Raw genomic sequence first — 17,805 nt, forward strand, 5'->3', positions numbered from 1 at the left:
TAATTAATGGTAGCCCTGGCCTACAGCCATGCCTACACAAAAGCATGCACACGCTCAAGCTAACGGACACACGGGCACACACACACACATTCTGATGCATAAAAAGTTTTCTCTTAAAAATGGCAAGTTGACCCCTCTGCTCTACCAAAGCATTGCTGCAGCTGCATAACTTTGAACTGCCTCCCCACCAGGACAGCATTCACTCATCTTGAAGGGAAGATATCTGCTCTTGTAACAACCATCAAGTTTCTGTGTAGGTACATGTGTGTGGGTTTGTAGCAAATATGGGGGGAAAAAATAAGAACAAAGAACCGTTAAGTTATGAGCATATTCAAACGGTTATTTAAATAGGAGAACAAGAGGAATGTTCTTCTTTTAAAAAGACCATCTGTACGCCAGCACAGTCAAATATATTCACACCCAGACGCTGCTCTAACAACCACAGTCTGATTTGCTGACCACCAAGCAGCTCAAGTCAGTTGCGGTAATGAGGGAGTGGCCCTAAATGAAGAGGCACCTCGGTGATGCCAAACAGTTCTTTCAGTCCACACCCACATCTGTCTTTATTGAAAAACAGAGGCTTATCATACTCCATGGAAACAATACAAGCTGCAGGTGATGAAATATCCACACACGTGTTTCTACTAATGAGAAAAATGCCAGCCCACATCATAGTGGGAGAATTGCCTGCTGCAGCTGCGGGAAAGTGGCAAACATGTCTTGTCCTCTTCACTCAGGGTTGAAAATAAAAAATAAAAAATGCACACAAAATCAAAAGGCCACATGGAAATAAATCTCAACAGGGCAAAAAAAATATCAGAGGCAAAAACATAAAAGAGGCAAACAAGACGAGGGAATTCTCAGATTGAGAAAGCAGTCGGGCAGTCAGAGGACATAAAAATCCTGAATAGACCAGCAGGGAGAGGCAGCAGAATGAAATGTTTCTTCTCAGTTCTATAGCTGAATTGAGATGATAGGAGACAAGGACCTTATCCTCTTGTCCATGTCAGTTGTGAATAAGAGGGATTACTGTTATCAGAACATGCCTCCCACAGACTGGCATTCCTACTGCTGCCACAGTCCTAATCTTCCACTGACCAAATGTGTAATAAAGTGTCACTCTGGGTGTGGTTAAGCCACCCTGTCCGTCACTTTGACTGCCTGTGGACATTTTTCTGTCCCATGGAGCATTTACGAACTCTTTATCAACAACAGATCAACAACAATTCTTGAAACTTGTGTCTCTCAGTGGGGGAAATTAAGTCATGCAAGAGAGCATGTCATCAAAGACTGTCTTTTCTGCTCCATATGTGTCAGTTTGCAGAGCATATGGAACGAATAGGATCAAACGTAATACTATAGCAATAAGTCCCACCATCCTGAATGAAGGATACGGTCAAAAGGTTCAATTCTAGCCTCAAGGCAATGGTGTCATGTACAGCATTAAAAAACTAGAGCCTACACAGTTTTCTAGATAGCCACACACGCACACACACGCACACACACACACTCTTATCAGTCACATGCCCATCCCTTCTCCCTCAGTAAGAGGAAAAAAGGAAACACAAGTCTGTCACAAATGTTAAAAATGCACTGCCCCTTTAGTTCAGCGGCTGAAAAAGGCAGTTTAACAAAACAAATGGAATGTCAGAGTGAATGAAAGCCTTTCAGAGAAATAGGGTTTTCCACCCAAACATGCAGGGAGATCAACAGAGTGCAGCAGGTATATGATTCCCGGGTCTCAGCGGGGAAAGGGAAAGAATTGCTGTGTGTGTGTGTTTGCTGATAAGAACAGTAGTCCCCTGATTTTGTTAGAAAAAGGCTGAAAGTGGACAATCGAGTATGCAGGCCTAGAAAGCTCCATCCGGGAAAGGCTGTTCCACAATTAACCAAACCACAACAGATAGCACATCAGCCTGGAGGGGACGAAAAGGAGAGTGGAAAACACTGATGGACAGACAACCAAAGGAAACATCGAAGTTAAGAATCTGTTGGCATGAGAAAGTGAGCACAAGGAAAAATTAGGAAAAAGAGCTAAAAAAAAAAAAAAAAACTTGACATGAACATTCACTTCAAAAATGTTGGCACCAAAAAGTTTTAAAAAACAAAATTTCTGAAGTTCTGTTATTGTTTGAAAGAGGGTTCAAGATAAATAAGAGCTCCAAAAACAAGCAGCAGGAGTTCTGAAGCCAAGGGAACCATAAATGCTTGCTTTTCCTTAACAGCAGAGCAATATACTCGGCTTAAATGATCAATAACATTGAGTGAGGTGTCTTCACATAAAAAAGAGAGACCCTGACTGTATGCAGAGTCTTTACAGAGCATGTAACATTATCAGTAGAGTGATATGTAAAAGAGAAGAAATGCCAAAGTAAAAATCTCTCAAGTGAGTCTGTGTGCGCCTTTGGCATCAGGTCAGGGCTGGGCAGGAACAGACCAGTGGTGCGGCTGTTATCATTGGGTCTACAGGGACCAGGTGGCTGGGGAGAGTCAATTAGGCCCAGATTTATGCCTCTCAGCGTGTATATGTGTGTGTTTGTGTGTCCCAACATAAGTTTGGTTCACAAATCGCGGCAGTGGTCAAACCGTGACAGAACACTGCCTCTTTGTGGACCTCGCTGGTACTGCAAAGATTTACAGTTGCAATTACAAGATTTATAATTTACAATTAAAGAGGTAAATGAAATACTGTTTTTTGTACCTACCTACCTACTGTTTTATCACATGTAATTTTTTTCTCATCTGGTGTCAATCAGCCCAGTGTACTCATTCAAACAGTAAAGTGAGAAGACTGACAAAGATGTGCCAGAGTTGCTATGTTCAGCCAGGTTGACAGCTGACCAAATTGAACAGGAAATACAAGTGAGAGTGCACCACTACACACACTATACCATGACAACATACATCAGCAGGTGAAGGAGGGATGTACACCCAAATATATTGCACATCCACAGACCATACACACATATACAGCTGGTTCAAGGGATTTCACATCTGGACATGGTATGTTAGTCTTTAACGCTACAACAAAGGAAAGAAAGTTCATGCATTCTCACATATCAACTGTTCTAATTTCTGCTTACTGAAAGAAAAGTTAACATAGACACAAATTTAAGATCACACCATCAAGAATACGAAGACCCAACATCAACTCTCAGCTATGTTTTAAGGACAAATATAAGATGGGACAAATTGAAAATGGAGCCATTTAAGATACCAGCTCAAAGTAAACACGCTGGGTCATTAAGAAGAGTGCTTTGGGTGCAGTAATGAAAAGCAGTTGGGTTGGTTTCCGTTGGAGCTAATCAGAAAAGTAAAAGGGGTGCCCCCTAATAGAAGTAATTGTAAAACTATATCAATGCTGGCTTGCATTCACCATGACAAGTGCAAGCGTAACACATAAACAAAGGGAGAGGCCTACATTGGAAGTAAGGTTCATCTTGTTGTGCAAAGAATTCCTTCAGTAAGACCAACTCCACACCAACCACAAAGCGTTGAAAGAATCTAGCTACCAGACAACTTGACAATTAAAAAAAAAAAAAAAAGAAAAAGTTCTCCATCAACCCCCATCTCACAGCAGAAGAGACCAGAGGGAAACTAGAGGGAAAAAAAGCAAGATCAACAAACAGCTCTCTTTTCAATCAGGGAGGTCAGAGTGTGTTCGCTCATTAATCATACATTAATATTCAGACAAACACAGGCTGTTTTTCTACTTTAGGAAAAACAGAACCTTTCTCCCATCTCTCCCTCTCCCTCTGACAGGCCTCTCAGACCCTGTGTAGCTTACACAGCATGTCTTAAGCTGTCAAATGGTTAAAAATAGCATGACACCCAGTGTGTGTGAACAGGTACTCACCTCTTACACACAAAGCGTGGTTGGGTCCCATACATAACACACAGACAGACGTGCACACACACAGCAGCGGCTGAATTAGCATGGGGTGAGACACCCAGACTGCCCTATGACAAAATCACCTCAATGGCCATGGGCAGATATCCCGTCAGCCACCGGCAAGCCTGAGAGGGAGTGTTCTCGCGTGAAATGCTAAGCCGATGGGATCCAGATGTGTACGCATGTTCACATACACACAAACGCACACGTTTATTTGGACTGGACACAGAGAGTAACGACACAGACACAGAAAAACAAGAACATTATGACACAAACAATATGAGAGGCATGCACAGAAATGGAATGCGCACACACACACAAAACACACACACAGATATAGAGGTAGAGAAATTAAAGGCTAAGAAGATTTAGGAGTTAAAAATAGATAAGGCAGGAGTGAGGAGCTAAAGAGCAGCCTACTGCCAGCCCACATACAGAATACGGATACACCTGTGCAGCAAACAGACTATCAGGAAAGATGCATACAACAATACATTTGTTTGTTTTTGGATGGGCTGCAACATATTCACTGCTAATTTAATCATTATTCAAATGGCTGCACACAGATCACATGCCGTATCTAGAAGAATGCCTGGCAAATGCAAAGAACACCACACAGAAAAGTGGTATATGAACAACGACCTTATGAGCACGTTCGTCCTCAGGAACAGGCATACATGCACACACACAAGCAGAGCGAGATTGTAAAACTGCATGGCTGAACACAAGCTTAGAGCGCTCCGTATGTTAATCTGGCCCATTGATAAGACCTGCTGAGCTGCTCTCTGCTCCCACACTCACACATAATACTGACAAATTAACTGGTGCGCACACCGACACAAACACAAGTGCACGGCCAAACGTTCGTGTTGATAATCTCATCAATTATCATAGGCAACAAAATAATCTTGAAAAACAGATGGATCCATCAAATCAACAATATTTGAAGAAATATTTACAAAATCTGCATCTGTATTGAAAATCGCATGTTGTCTGGATGTTTAACTCCACATTCTGAAACATCTTCAGCCACCACAATAACAAGCTGCTTGATTATGTTTTTAACAAAAAATATTGTAGATTCTTAGTTCACATACATAACCACCGCCTACTTTGAGATATCGGGGGATACTTTGGGAAACAATAAGGAAGATAAACATACCTCTCTCAAATGCATGCTCTCCAGCTGGGCTTCAGCCTCCTGTGCTGCCATCGTTATTATGCCCGACCGCTGACCCTGTCCGCCGTGGCCCTGACTTTGACCCTGAAGCATCTCCAACAGCTTCTGAATGCTCTCGTCCCGAGCACCCAGTGTCTGCTTCTGAGAGTCAATTCTCATCTCCATCTCTTCCATGGTCTTCCTCAGCAGGGACAGCTCCTTGGCTTGCCGTTCATGCTCCGACTGCAGTTGGAAGAAGTTCTCCTCTGACGGATCCGCTGGAGGAGGTGAGGAAAAGCCGTCACACCCAGGCACCTGACAGGGGCTACAGGGCCGAAGGGCACTCGAGCTGGGCGCTCCTCCCGGACCTTGGCTGAGACTGTAGAGCGGCTGATTTGGGCTGTTTCTAATCGCGGGCTGAAGGGTGTTGGCTGGGCTAAGTCTTTGTGAGGCTACTGCAGTGGTACAACCGTACCCAGGACTGTGAATGATGATGTCAGCTTCCTGTTGCCTTGGATTATAGGTGTTGGATGGGCTGGCTCTGGGGCTGTTCTTTGGTGCAGGACTGTGCAGGTTATTGGAACTATGTCTGGGGCTGGGGCCAGGGCTGAGCCCCCCTCTGAAGTCCTGGTCCATATGGTGTTCTCGATAGGAGTTCCCCTGCTGCCGGTGTTGCCGCAAGCGACTGTTCATCTCTCTGTGAGCTCTCAGTTCCTCCTGAAGCTCCTGAACTGTTAAGGGAAGTTGCTATAAAGAGAAAGTTCCATTTCATTCAATAATCTCTCACAAAAATCATCAATTTCAAAAGGGAAGTTTAACAAATGACACAACATAATGTGTCTAAAAATGTGTACTGACACATAAAAACACACCTTGTTTCTTTTGATATCCCCTGGCTGCAGCAGAGAGAGGTGATGTAGGAAGGGAACGCAAAACATATACAAAACATAAAGCCACATTCAAAAGCAGATAAAAGCCTCTAAAGACCAAACATCATGTAAATGACTTCAATCTTCTTGGGTTTACCGTTAGGTGAGAGTTACATAGTTTGGCCACAAGGGGGCAAGATTTCTCTTGGAAACAGAGTGAGAACCAGGACGCTGATGGAGGGAGAAGTACAATGAGTTTGTTTGCAATGAAATGAATATCAAATGGAGGAAAGGGAACGCAAAGTGTAGTAAATTCCACTCGAGAGCTTGAAAATTGCTATTTTTTTTACAAGTGAACTAAGAAATTCAATAATCTGTATTATCTTCTAAAATCAGGGCCCATATTTATTTCAAATGATAAGGGAAAGCGCTGCAACTAAAGTTAATGATTAGCTGAAATATTAATTATTCCATGTAATAAAAATGATAAATGAAACTTATTTTGGAATTCAAAATATTATACCCTCATATGACACATTTTCTCTTGCTTGCTTTAAAAGTTATGTTGAGTGTGGTTCCACGACATGAAATACAAAAGAGTTATGACTCTATGTAAAATGTCAACAAGAGCAAAAATGTACTGTACTGTACTGTACTGTTCTGTTCAAATCTCATTTAATAATGTATTTTTAAAGAAAATTGTAATTTGTTGAAACTGATAGCAGCAACTAAAAAAAGTTAAACAGGACAACAAAAGGCTAGAAAGGTAAGTGGTACTAAAAAGAAACATGTTGGAGGAACATGTTGGAAACAATTTGGTCAACTGGCAACAGGTTAGTAACTTGATTCGGTAAAAAAAAAAAAAAGAGCATCTGAGAGAGGCAGAGTCTCTGAGAAATAAAGATGGACAAAGGTTCAGCTTTCTACAAAAAATAAATAAAAAATAGCCTACAAATTGTGCAAAAATTACAGAAGAATTTTCCTCAATGTAAAATTGTGAAGACTTTGAATATTTCATCATGTACAGTATCAAAATATCAACAAAACATTTTAAGAAAGAGACACAGCTGACAAGCAGTACTGGATGCCCCATAATCTTTGGGCCCTCAGGCATCACTGGTTTAATGATTCTGTAATGGAAATCACTGCAAGGGCTCAGAAACACTCCAGATATCAATGTCTGGGAGCACGGTTCACCGTGCCTTCCACAAATGCAGGTGAAAGTTCTACCGTGCAAAGAAAAAGCCACATATGATCATGATCCAGAAACACTGCCATCTTCTCTGGGCCAAAAAACATTTAAAATTGACTGAAGCAAAGCGGAAAACTGTTCTGTTCAAAATTCTTTTTGTAAAAAGTGAATGCTTGGTCCTCTAAACTAAAGAGGTTTAGTTTAGTTTAGTTTAGTTTAGTTTAGTTTAGTTTATCTTCACATAAAAGTTAAAACTGTTGTCGGCTTAAATAATGTTATAATAATATTAATAAGTTTGTAGAGATCAACTTATCAATATGTGCATAAAAGAAGAAATTTAAAAGTTGTGACTAGTGATATTCCAATATATTCATCAATGAAACAACTGATAACCATACACACATGGCATCTTTATGACTGACAAAAATACTTTTTTTAAATGTCATGTATATTCTTTTTTTTTTTTTTTTTTTTTTCTGTAGAAAGCTATTACTCATTTTTGCTCAAATAATAGGACTCTTGTGTCCAGAGGGCGGGGAGCACCAAGGAGACAGAGTTGAGATGTAGGAGGGAGGCGAAGGCGAACACACATAATCAATGCAACAGCCAGCACTGAATATCAAGTTCGAGTGGGAGGACAATCCTCCGCACAAACACGTACACGTACACAACCGAGACTGCAGACCAAAATGCATATGTGTACACATACACATTCACACAGCCGGCAAACACCACAAACAAACAGATGGCTGAGAAGGCAACAACAATCTCTTCGGCTGAGAGAAAAGGTGACATTCCTTATGCTAATTGAAAATGACTCTTGTCAGACTGAACACTTTTTTTTGCCACTGTGTCACATAAAAGGGTGGAAGGGGTGGGGTGGGGGTGTCATCTATTCTGTAAGATCACCTTATCAGGGACAGAGATGTCTATTATTTCAGAATCTTACTAATTGGATTCTAAACATTGTGAGACGCAATAAGGTTAAGCAACAAAACGTGGAAACTGTATAATAAGCTGCCTATTCTGTGTTTTGAACAACTCCAAGACTCTGTGTGTGGATGACAGAAAGAAAGAGAGAGTTCCATGTTTAATGACAATATCTGCTGGGAATAGTAAAGCTGACAATATACACTGATGTGAAGAAACAAATGGTAAAATTATGTGGAGCAACTGACTGAATGACTACAGATGCTAAAAAGGTGTACGTTAGCTTCTTTTCTGTGTGAACTTTCTAAGCTTGCTGGAAACTGGACAGATTGTGTGACTAAAAATGCAGAGGAGTGATCAAGGACAACTGAGCTCAGTATTGTTCAGAGAAAAAAAAAAAAAAAAAACTGTTAATCAGCAGTCCTTAAATATTCCTGTGGCAGGCTTACTGTATGAGAGTGAAAAGGATGTTGCATAACTTTGGCATCTAATCGCTTCCGTTTAAGTTTTCAAATCTTTTGTCATTTATCGTTTTTGGTTTTGAAACATTTGCGCATGTGTCACAGTGTCCTCTCACTGCATGACAATGTGAGATGAAAAAGCTATAAATACAAATGCAGAGGTGGCTACTTGGTCACGATGGGAGGGCGCAGATATGATTAAAGTTTTTGCATGCTTGTGTGACAAAGGAACTCAAATTCAACAACACAAGCTTCTCCAATGGCATGAAATATTTTCGGAGATATTTTTTCATATAAATGATGGTGTGGATTTCAAATAAATCATGGACAGCAAAAAATCTAGTGATAATACGAGACAACACAGACATGCAAGGAAGTAAAACGATTCACAGACAAATGGAAAAACAGAGGGCTGACAAGATAAAAACCGGAGGAAAGATAAACAGATAACAGATACTACACAGTGGCCATGCAGACAGATGGATAACACCTCAGACTGAGTGAGACAGAAGCTGAGGAGAGACTGGTCACCATTCTTTCATGAGTAACTGTGAGCTTTTTCAGAATCTGGCAAACACCTTGAGTAGATGCCACCAGTGTACGTTCCCATGGAAACACATGGAGCCTGGCAAACATTATTACGAATAATCTGCACAGAAGCCTGTCAATGCAACCTTGACGATGAGAAGAAGTGGCATAATGAGAGAAGTATGATGTTCAGGGGAGATGGGTGGGTCAACTTAAAACATGTGTTTGCAACATGTGATTCGACAAAGTGATCATCGTATCATCTCCAAAAAGAAAGACCTGTAATGTTCAGGTGTTTCGAATTTCAATAACTGAAACAGTAGATAGTAAAATTTGAAATATCTTTGCTGAAACATTTGTCAGGTTTTCTTACCTGTAAATCCTCTTGGTTCCCCCTGTACTGGTCCTTCACAACCGAGGTCCTTACTCCCTCCTCACGCCTGACCCCCTTGTCTCTCTTTACATCTGGGCTCCAGAAGTTGACACTGTTCATGCTGTGGCCTGTCTTTCCATCCCTCCCTCCATCTAGTTCTCTCCGGAGGGTGTTATTCTCCCTCTGCAGCTCCTTCAGCTGAACCTGGAGATCATAGGACGAAGCCTCTCCCCGCCCGGCCAAATCCGGTGTCTGTGTATTTCTTCCAGATTGACGCCGTAGACTAGAAGTCCCTACGGAAAGCATAGTTTGGTCTCCACAAGGGTCTGACATGTGATGCATCCCGGAGGATGTGATGTTTGGGCTGCTTCCCGTGGCTGTTGTCCGGCCTGTGTAGGAGGAGCGGCTGGTACTCCGTCCTAACGTCATAGTGCCTTTGGGGTACCCACCAGAGGGTTCCAAGGTCTCTCGCTCATTGGGATACATGGTGCCGGAAGTGGCATAGGCAGCACTCAAAGACTGTATGTTCTCCATGGAGAGGGTTTTACCACCTGGAGCTGTTGCAGAGCCGTGAGTTGAGCCTTTTCCTGCTGTTGTACCACCTTTGATTTTTGACACTGACCCTTGGGTCCCTGTAAGTTTAGATGTCGGTGCAGGCCCACCCCCTGACACAGAGCCTGGCTCAAGCCCTGAGCGGGACCCTGGTGCTGAGTTTACAGCCTGTTTGCCTTTGCCCTTAGGGGACCTTGAGAAGCGTGAATGAGATGTGCTGCCATCAGTGTGCCCAGTGCTCTTTGGGCCAGCAGGCAGCTTACCGTGTGAGGGCTTGGCTCTTATGTTTAAAGGCATTGTTATTTGACAAAATATGACATTGAGAAGAAACTGTTCAAGTTGGAAAAATGTTTGTATCCCTTTTTGGAAGAAGCACGAATACTAAAAGAAAAGGCCACTTCTCAGCCTCTCAGTTTTTACCTGTCCATCCCTGCATGTGTAGGACTTGAGTCTTATTTAGTACGTTTAGAAGAAAATGGCCGTGACTGTTGGCAGCAGGGATCTCAGACACATAGGCCAGAGGTCTTGTGATTTTTGCTACAAAGCAGGTCATCATGAATTCTAAACCGGAAAAGGTAAGACAAATATTGACACTAATCATAATACAAAAAGAATCAGGAATTAAAAAAGTAATAGAAAAAAATGACAGATAATTGCAACTTTGTATGCTTCAAGCAAACACAAACACTTCCCACAGAACTTTTAATTTTATGAGAAGCTCATCACAGTTCCCAAATGTTAAAAGTTGCTCAAACACAAACAGGAGTACAAGAATCTTGAAGAAATAGTCTCTACTTTTCCTTATTGCTCCTCAGCGAGACTAGACAAAGAGAATGAACAAGACTGTGAATCCTCAGAAGGAGGCTGGAAGCCACTGATCTTCTGAACAACTTCTGCAAAACTTGGTGATCAAGGGTTTTGAGAGTTTTTGGAGGACAGGAAATTGACATCTAACTTAACCACCAGACTATAGATTGGTGGTGGTACATAGAATACTACAATCCACTACATACACACATACCCACTGTGTTTAAAACATGGCCACAGTCACCACATTAGAGTGGTGTGTCCATTTCAGCACCATGGACAGCACTAAATATAATCGTTGAAAAGTGCATGGTCTTGAATCCCTACTCAGGCTTGAAGAAGGGGGGGGCAACAATGTGCAATTTGCTATGACTTGAAACAGCAGGGGGAATTGGAAGACCATTCCTCATTATCTACTGTCCCTTAGGGGCAACTTAAAATTTACAGTCAAACTTTGCCATGCTGTAGACATACCTGAGGCTTCAACTAAAAATAGAGGACAAAAATAGGCATTTAGGATTGAGGCTATATTCTACTTAGTATAACATGTTAGTACTGTGCCTACATTACAATAAATCACACATATAACATGGCGTTTCTGGGTCATATTCAGTGGTGTTATGGATGCTAGTTGGATTTGATATGGAAAAAAAGCCATCCAATATTAAAAATATCCTCAGGGAATCAAAGTAAACATAGCCCAGTCCATGATGGACCAGATATTGGGGTCTGTCTGCAAAGCAGAGGCAAATCCAAATCATAATCCCTCCTCTAATCTAAGAGGATTGGGTGCTGGGAGTCACTGCACGGGATGGCACTGACAGATTGGTGAAGTCTGCTTGTCACTCATAACGTAGCTGTCAATCCCTTATCCATTATTGTTTGAGACGATAAGTTGAGCCTCCCGTGCAGACAAGGGAACCACCAATTGCGTTAATAATTAAATTGCACGTTGTTGGACCTTGTTGGAATAGTACAATTTAATCGTATGACAAGCTCGTGGTGTAGAGATGTAGACTGTTTTAAACACACGAATAGCACAAATATCAGATGGTGCTATTAAATATTTGTCTACATAATTCGCATTAAGATGGAGGTATCCTCAATCAACAGTCCATTTCAATGGGCACTCGCTAAGTTTGCGCAGCTGTGTACTCTCTCGTGTCAAACCGCGGTGACAGAGCGAAAAGATGGACAGAAAAAAAAGAGGACTAATGGGAGTGCTCAAAAATGAATGCTTGTTTCACTTCATTTAGGTCCACCAGCGCCTGCCTGCACTTACTTTGGAGTTGAGAACCAGCTGTTGCTGCAGAGAGAAAAGTCGAGTTACCACCCCAACTGCAAGAGCGAAGACCGTTTGCATTTGCATGAACAATTATCATCCATGCACGGCTCTTCATTAAGTTCAGCAACCTAGAGTGATGAACAGACAAAGCGAGAAGACCCGAAACAGTTTTCACACGAGGAAAACGGTCTTTGTGCATGTGACCATGCAGCCTGGAGACAGACGCCCGAATGATTCTACTACCACTACCACGGCTGGAAGGATTAGTTTCTTGCTCATATGCACACGGCTACATGAGTTGGAGCTAGTGCCTTACATAATGATTAATCTGACACGCAAACTGACCGCACACGATTTGATTTGTTTGAATAATGTGCTCATATAACGCCACAAAGTGCGGTGCGCACTCTACGTGTTGCTCCAGCTTACCGGTCAGGCACCTCTCCATCACCGATGAGTCCCAGCCGTATCCTGTCCGACCTCGGCGCAGGCTCCATGATCTCATCGGCTCAGATATGACCTGTCCTGCCATCAGGTCCGCGTGGGCGCGCAAACCCAGCTGGGGCGTGCGCGAGCAAGCACTGTGGCTGGAAGCACGAATAGCAACGATTGGACGGTTTTTATCTCCCCGTACACCCACATAAGCGTCAACTGCAAAAAGAAAGTACTAAAAAGGTCTTTAACCAGTCTGATCAATTTAATTTGAGAAATTAAAGCAACTTAACAAATAGAGGTTTATTTCAGACTTTTTTTTTTTTTTTTTTTTTAAACATTGGAGACAAATCGGGCTGAAAGTGTTATATTAGATGTAAAAATATTAGGCTATATGTGGAGACCAGAGGCAGTGCTCAGGTGCTCTTTGAATGGCTATAAGGAGGCTGCAGCTGTTCGGTTTACCATACTTTCATTCACCAGAAAATGAGCTAATAACTATTTTTAATCGGAGGTTTCACTCTCAGAAAAGCGATGACGTCTGTCGGTTTGTGTTGCCAGATCATGAGACAAAAAAAAAGCATTCGGGATGCCAGTCCACAGGCTAGATTAGACAGCAGGGCGAAGCTGCAGGCCACTGCTCACATTGGAAGCGTACATGAAAATTCGTTTCTTTTATTATTTCGCAGCATGCAGTGTTACCATCAAGCTGTGCTCAGTTACTTATAACACTGATGCACAACAGACCACTAATAAGTTTTCCTCTTAAACTTACTTTTTTTTTTAAAGTGGCTCTTTGTACTCGGATGGTAGTTAATGGAGTTGTAACTTGCAAGAAATCTTCACAAGTTTCATTTCCTCCCAGCGTCTCACTAAAGAGAAGTGAAATTTAAAAAAAAAATCAGAGTGGGGGTGTTTCACAGGTACACGCCACAACTGAACTCTCTCGTAATATTTATGAAATGAAAGTTACTCAAGTGAATTCAAGCAAAGTTTATTTGTATAGTCCTTTATAAATGCTTCACTTAACAGCGAACCACAGCAACAACTTATCTTTACAGCCAGCATTTTGACACCTCATAACAGAAAAGCACAGGAGTTTTCAAGTGGAGGTCCATGTCATGGAGGTTGCTTTTCTTGCCCTTGCTGGTTCATTATCATAGGATATTCAATGATTTAATAAAACTGAGCTTTCACATCTATGCTTTCCCTGCTGTGACAACCTGTAATGTCTGCAATTAATCATCAATTTCCCCCCCCCCCCAGATAATACAACATAACAATATCAAAGAGTAAAATATGTCCATAGAAAAGTTTTTTTTTTTTTTTTTTTTAAATTGTATGCAAGAAATAAATTACCTTGAAAATGTCATGTATTTGGCAGTATTAATAGAATTCTCAGACTATCAACATGACGTCATGGCAAAAGCAAGCAATTCCACTCGTGTAGTTTTTAATCAGTTTATGGGAAATCAAATAAAACTTTCACTCATCTTGTTGTCATAAAATTTCAGATTATCTGATGACAATGCCATTCTCATTCGATTCCAGAAAATCGGTTGAGCCCTTGGGTTTCTCGGCCAGGACAACACAGACTTTTTGCACAATCTCTTCCTCAGCTGGAGGTACTTCAGCTTCGGAAACATCTCATCCAGCAGAACGAGCACAGCTGCATCCACCTTTCGAAAAGAGTTTCAGAGATATTTCAGAGATACATCTTTGAATGAGGGGGGGCGAGAGCCTTAAAAATACTCATGAAAATGAAATTTTACCTTCTCGTCCAGAAGCCTCTGCTGAACCATGAAGAAAGCCTGGCGGATCATGCCATTTACCATCTCACTCCCATTTGCGCTTCTTGACAGCACAAACACTGTCTTCCCACTGCTGTGCACAGCATGATGTAGATTGTCAATACATGAAAGTCCTGGTGTCCAGTCCCTTTCTTCCAAGCAGAGGCTAAATCTCCTGTGGCCGCAGTTCTCCATATTGACAGTCAAGTCATTGTAAACCCAATCCCTCACAGCCTGGTTTGTGGTGTCAAACACTACAAAGGCATCATAGTGATAACATGAATCTCTACCAGGTAGCTGTGAGTAGCCTTTATGTCCCGCCCAGAGCACCTGTAAGCAGTACCATACATCCCAGCCATAAAGATGATGCAGAAGAGGAAGAACTGTAAACGTCACAGCCAAGAAGGAACAGACGAGGAAGGCTAAGCTACCATAAATGTCTTGGCAGGAACGCTGGTCCATCAACAGTAGACTCTTACCCTGTTGAGACTCTGGGAATTCACAGCGAACGTGCGTGGTCAGATGAGGAATCTGTACCGTAGTGGAGCCCAAGAAATCAGCAAACCAGGACGCATCACAGTCACATTTGAAGGGGTTATCGTGCAGGGTGAGTTTCTCAAGGGCACTACCATTTCTAAAAGGGAAGGGTAGATGCTGGTGGTTCAACTCTTTGATCTGATTGTGATTGAGGTACAGACATTGCAAGGACTTTGCCTCACTGAGGAAACTCTCAGGGATAAAAGTGAGGTAATTGTGACTGAGGTCCAGAATGGAAAAATTGACTCCAAATTCTATTGTTTTTGGTGGCAAATAACTGAGGAAGTTTCGGCTCAGGTCCAGGTGACACAAATTTCTGAGTGCTGAGATGTTTTGCCAGGGGAAATACTTCAGCAAATTTCTGCTGACGCTGAGGGCCTTAATGCTTATGGGGAGGTTACACAGTACTTCAGATGACACCGACTTCAGATCATTGTTAGAGATGTCTAGGTATTTGAGCTTGGTCAGATTCTGGAAAAAATTAGTGTACTTATTGTTAAAAGACTCCCACATGATGTCTAGGTGATTTCCAGAAAAGTAGAAGTACTCCAAAGAACTGCTTATCAGTCTTTGATCTATTCGCATCGAAATACCATTGTTTGCCAGACTCAGCACTTCCAAGTGAGTCAGATAACGAAGGAACTCAAAACGATGTCCCATGCCCCTCATTTTGAAATGAAAGTCATTGTTACTAACATCTAATACCTTCAGAGTGGATTTAAGTTCACTTAAAGCATTATTACGATAAAGATCAAGCCTATTGTAAGACATATTAAGAAACACTAAACTTTTCGTGCTGTTAAATAGTCCACTTCTCAATGTCTGGCTCATATAATTAAAAGAAAGGTCTAAACAAACTGCATTTTCCATGCCTAAAAACACTTTCTCATTAAGCGACAGGATGTCATTTTGAGACAGGTCAAATGTCAGCTTGTGTTTGCAAAACTTATTTTTAAAGTACCACAGCGGTGGAATTTGGCATTCAGTGTTGGCTGTGGTTTTCAGCACCTTTGACTGGTTAGATTCCCAGATGACACTTGTAGATGTCGTTTCCCGATCTATTATAATAGGAGGTTGGTCTTGGAAAGATTCTCTATACAAGTTCTCGTTCTTAAAGTTGTCCTGTCCAACAGTCCCAGGTGATGACGACTTTGAGCAGGATGGGAGAAAATTAAGCATGTTTTGGGAGAGGTCAATGGTGGTGAGAGATGGCAACTGCTTCATAGCGGTCACGTTACATGCACTTATGAAGTTCATCCTCAGTTCTAGTTTTGTCAGATTTTGAAGTCTGGACAGAACTTTAAAGCTTTCCTCTGATATTGTGTGGAAGAAGTTACCACTCAGCAGAAGACTTTGAAGACCAGACATGTTGCCGATATGAGGTGAGAGAATCAGTTTCGGAAATGTCCTCAGTGGTTCATAGTTATAGATAAGGCTAATCCAAGTGAGGCCCGCTAGCTCTCCAAAGAAGGTGGCATTCCGTATAGCATATGCCAGGAGGTTGTCAGATAGGTCCAATCGTTTTAAATTCCTTAATGGTCTGAAAAGGCCCTCGGGAAATGTTTTCAGAGAATTTCCCCTTAAGCTCAGGAAGGTGATGGAGCTGTTCTTGGCATAAAATGAGTTTGGATGTAAGTGGAGAGGGAGATTGTGTGGGCAGGGAAAGCAGGGCCTTGCTGCGTGGTCACAGCGCTGACAATTCCACTCCAAATTCAGATACTCGAGAAGAGTAAGGTTGGCAAATGTTCCTTCAAAAACCTCTGTGATTGTATTCTCTCTTAAATCCAGGCTCTTCAACGGGTGTGGCAGTCCTTTAGGGACAGCTGTCAAATTATTATACCCTAATGTAAGATTTTTTAATTTAGGGAGCTCTCTGAAAACAGTCTCATTGATGTAAAAGGACTGGTTGCAAGGGTTTACATAAAAGCAGTTCTTGGAAAGCAAGAGTATTTCAAGATTAGGAGTGTTTAAGGGGTCAGTAATACTGAATATGTAATTATACTCTAGATCAAGAAGCTGCAGACTTTCTGGTAAAAACGGTATGGAGGTGAGGCTGTTTCCTGACAGATACAGAGATGTAAGATTCTTCAGATGCTTGAAAGCCTCAGGGTTAATTTTCATTTTGCACGAGCGGTCGTCCGAGGCTCTCGGCTTACCTGGTTGGCAATTGCCCATTAGTTTCAGAACATTAAGGTTTGGGACACCAGCGAAAACATCCCGCCCCACGTGCTGTATTTTAGTCCAACTCAAATCGACGAACAACACAGAGGTAGCCTTGAAGTAGGGGATGAGCCTGAGAGGTCTCTCAGAGCAGTCCACCGTGGTGGAAGTCTCATCTGCATCACACGGAAAAAACTTGAGATTTATAGTCCTCCCATGAATGAAAAGCTGACTGAGGACGAGGATCATTTTCACCAGAGCCTGAAAACAAATTGCGCAATGCATCTAATTCATATCATCCTATATAAATTAAAGCAGCATATGAGAGCAAATGTAAGCCTTTTCATTGAATACACACTTAAGTTCTTAAAGTGAGGCAATAGTTTCCGGAATTTTCTCACAGCAAAATGCATGTAACTTTCTAACATAACATAATGTTGTCACTTACCATAATGGATAAGAAATTCCAATTGAGAGAAAAAAAGCAGCAATCTTTCATCCAAGTAGAGAGAGCGCAGGTTGAATAACAAATAAAAAAAAAAGACAATGAAAGGTCTGTGCAGTGCCAAGAAACGGAATCCGTTGATGCAGAAGTGAAAGCATGCGGTGGTAATGCAAACCATGTGACATAAGTCAAATTTATGGTCACCAAATGTCATAGCATCTTTTAACATCATTGTGGTTCTACAATCGCTTTACAATGCTTTTCTCACTCACATTCAACACTACTTATCATATTAACAGTGAACTGTATGCATTTAAAGACTTCTCTGCAGTAATACAGCAATTTGGGTCTTCAGCATCTTTCCAAAGGTGGTTTTAGAGACATCAAATGCAG

General features: G+C 41.7%; 2 protein-coding genes across 6 annotated transcripts in view; both read right to left on the reverse strand.

Moving 5' to 3' along the window:
- LOC142390960 (ERC protein 2-like) overlaps positions 1-12,623 on the reverse strand; it is a 158,170-nt gene extending 145,547 nt beyond the window's left edge. For 4 of the 5 annotated variants that reach the window (XR_012770501.1, XM_075476863.1, XM_075476859.1 and 1 more), the window contains exons 1-4: positions 12,478-12,623; positions 9,405-10,517; positions 5,924-5,947; positions 5,055-5,798 (exon numbers count right to left, since the gene is read on the reverse strand). Coding sequence is in view for 4 of the 5 variants with exons in the window: in XM_075476863.1 (XP_075332978.1) it covers positions 5,055-5,798; positions 5,924-5,947; positions 9,405-10,253 (1,617 nt within the window). In the remaining variant the exon portion in view is untranslated. The remainder of the gene's footprint in view (positions 1-5,054; positions 5,799-5,923; positions 5,948-9,404; positions 10,518-12,477) is intronic. The other variant, XM_075476862.1, reaches the window with a different exon arrangement.
- Positions 12,624-13,543: 920 nt separating this feature from the next.
- On the reverse strand, positions 13,544-17,216 carry tlr9 (toll-like receptor 9). The gene is made up of 3 exons (XM_075475694.1): positions 15,823-17,216; positions 14,253-15,564; positions 13,544-14,159 (listed from the first exon to the last, which is right to left on the reverse strand). The coding sequence occupies exons 1-3, from the start codon at positions 17,214-17,216 to the stop codon at positions 13,953-13,955; spliced, it is 2,913 nt and encodes a 970-aa protein (XP_075331809.1). The 3' UTR covers positions 13,544-13,952.
- Positions 17,217-17,805: the final 589 nt, after the last annotated feature.

The sequence above is a fragment of the Odontesthes bonariensis genome, chromosome 10, assembly GCF_027942865.1.
Source record: "Odontesthes bonariensis isolate fOdoBon6 chromosome 10, fOdoBon6.hap1, whole genome shotgun sequence".
NCBI classification, from domain to species: domain Eukaryota; kingdom Metazoa; phylum Chordata; class Actinopteri; order Atheriniformes; family Atherinopsidae; genus Odontesthes; species Odontesthes bonariensis.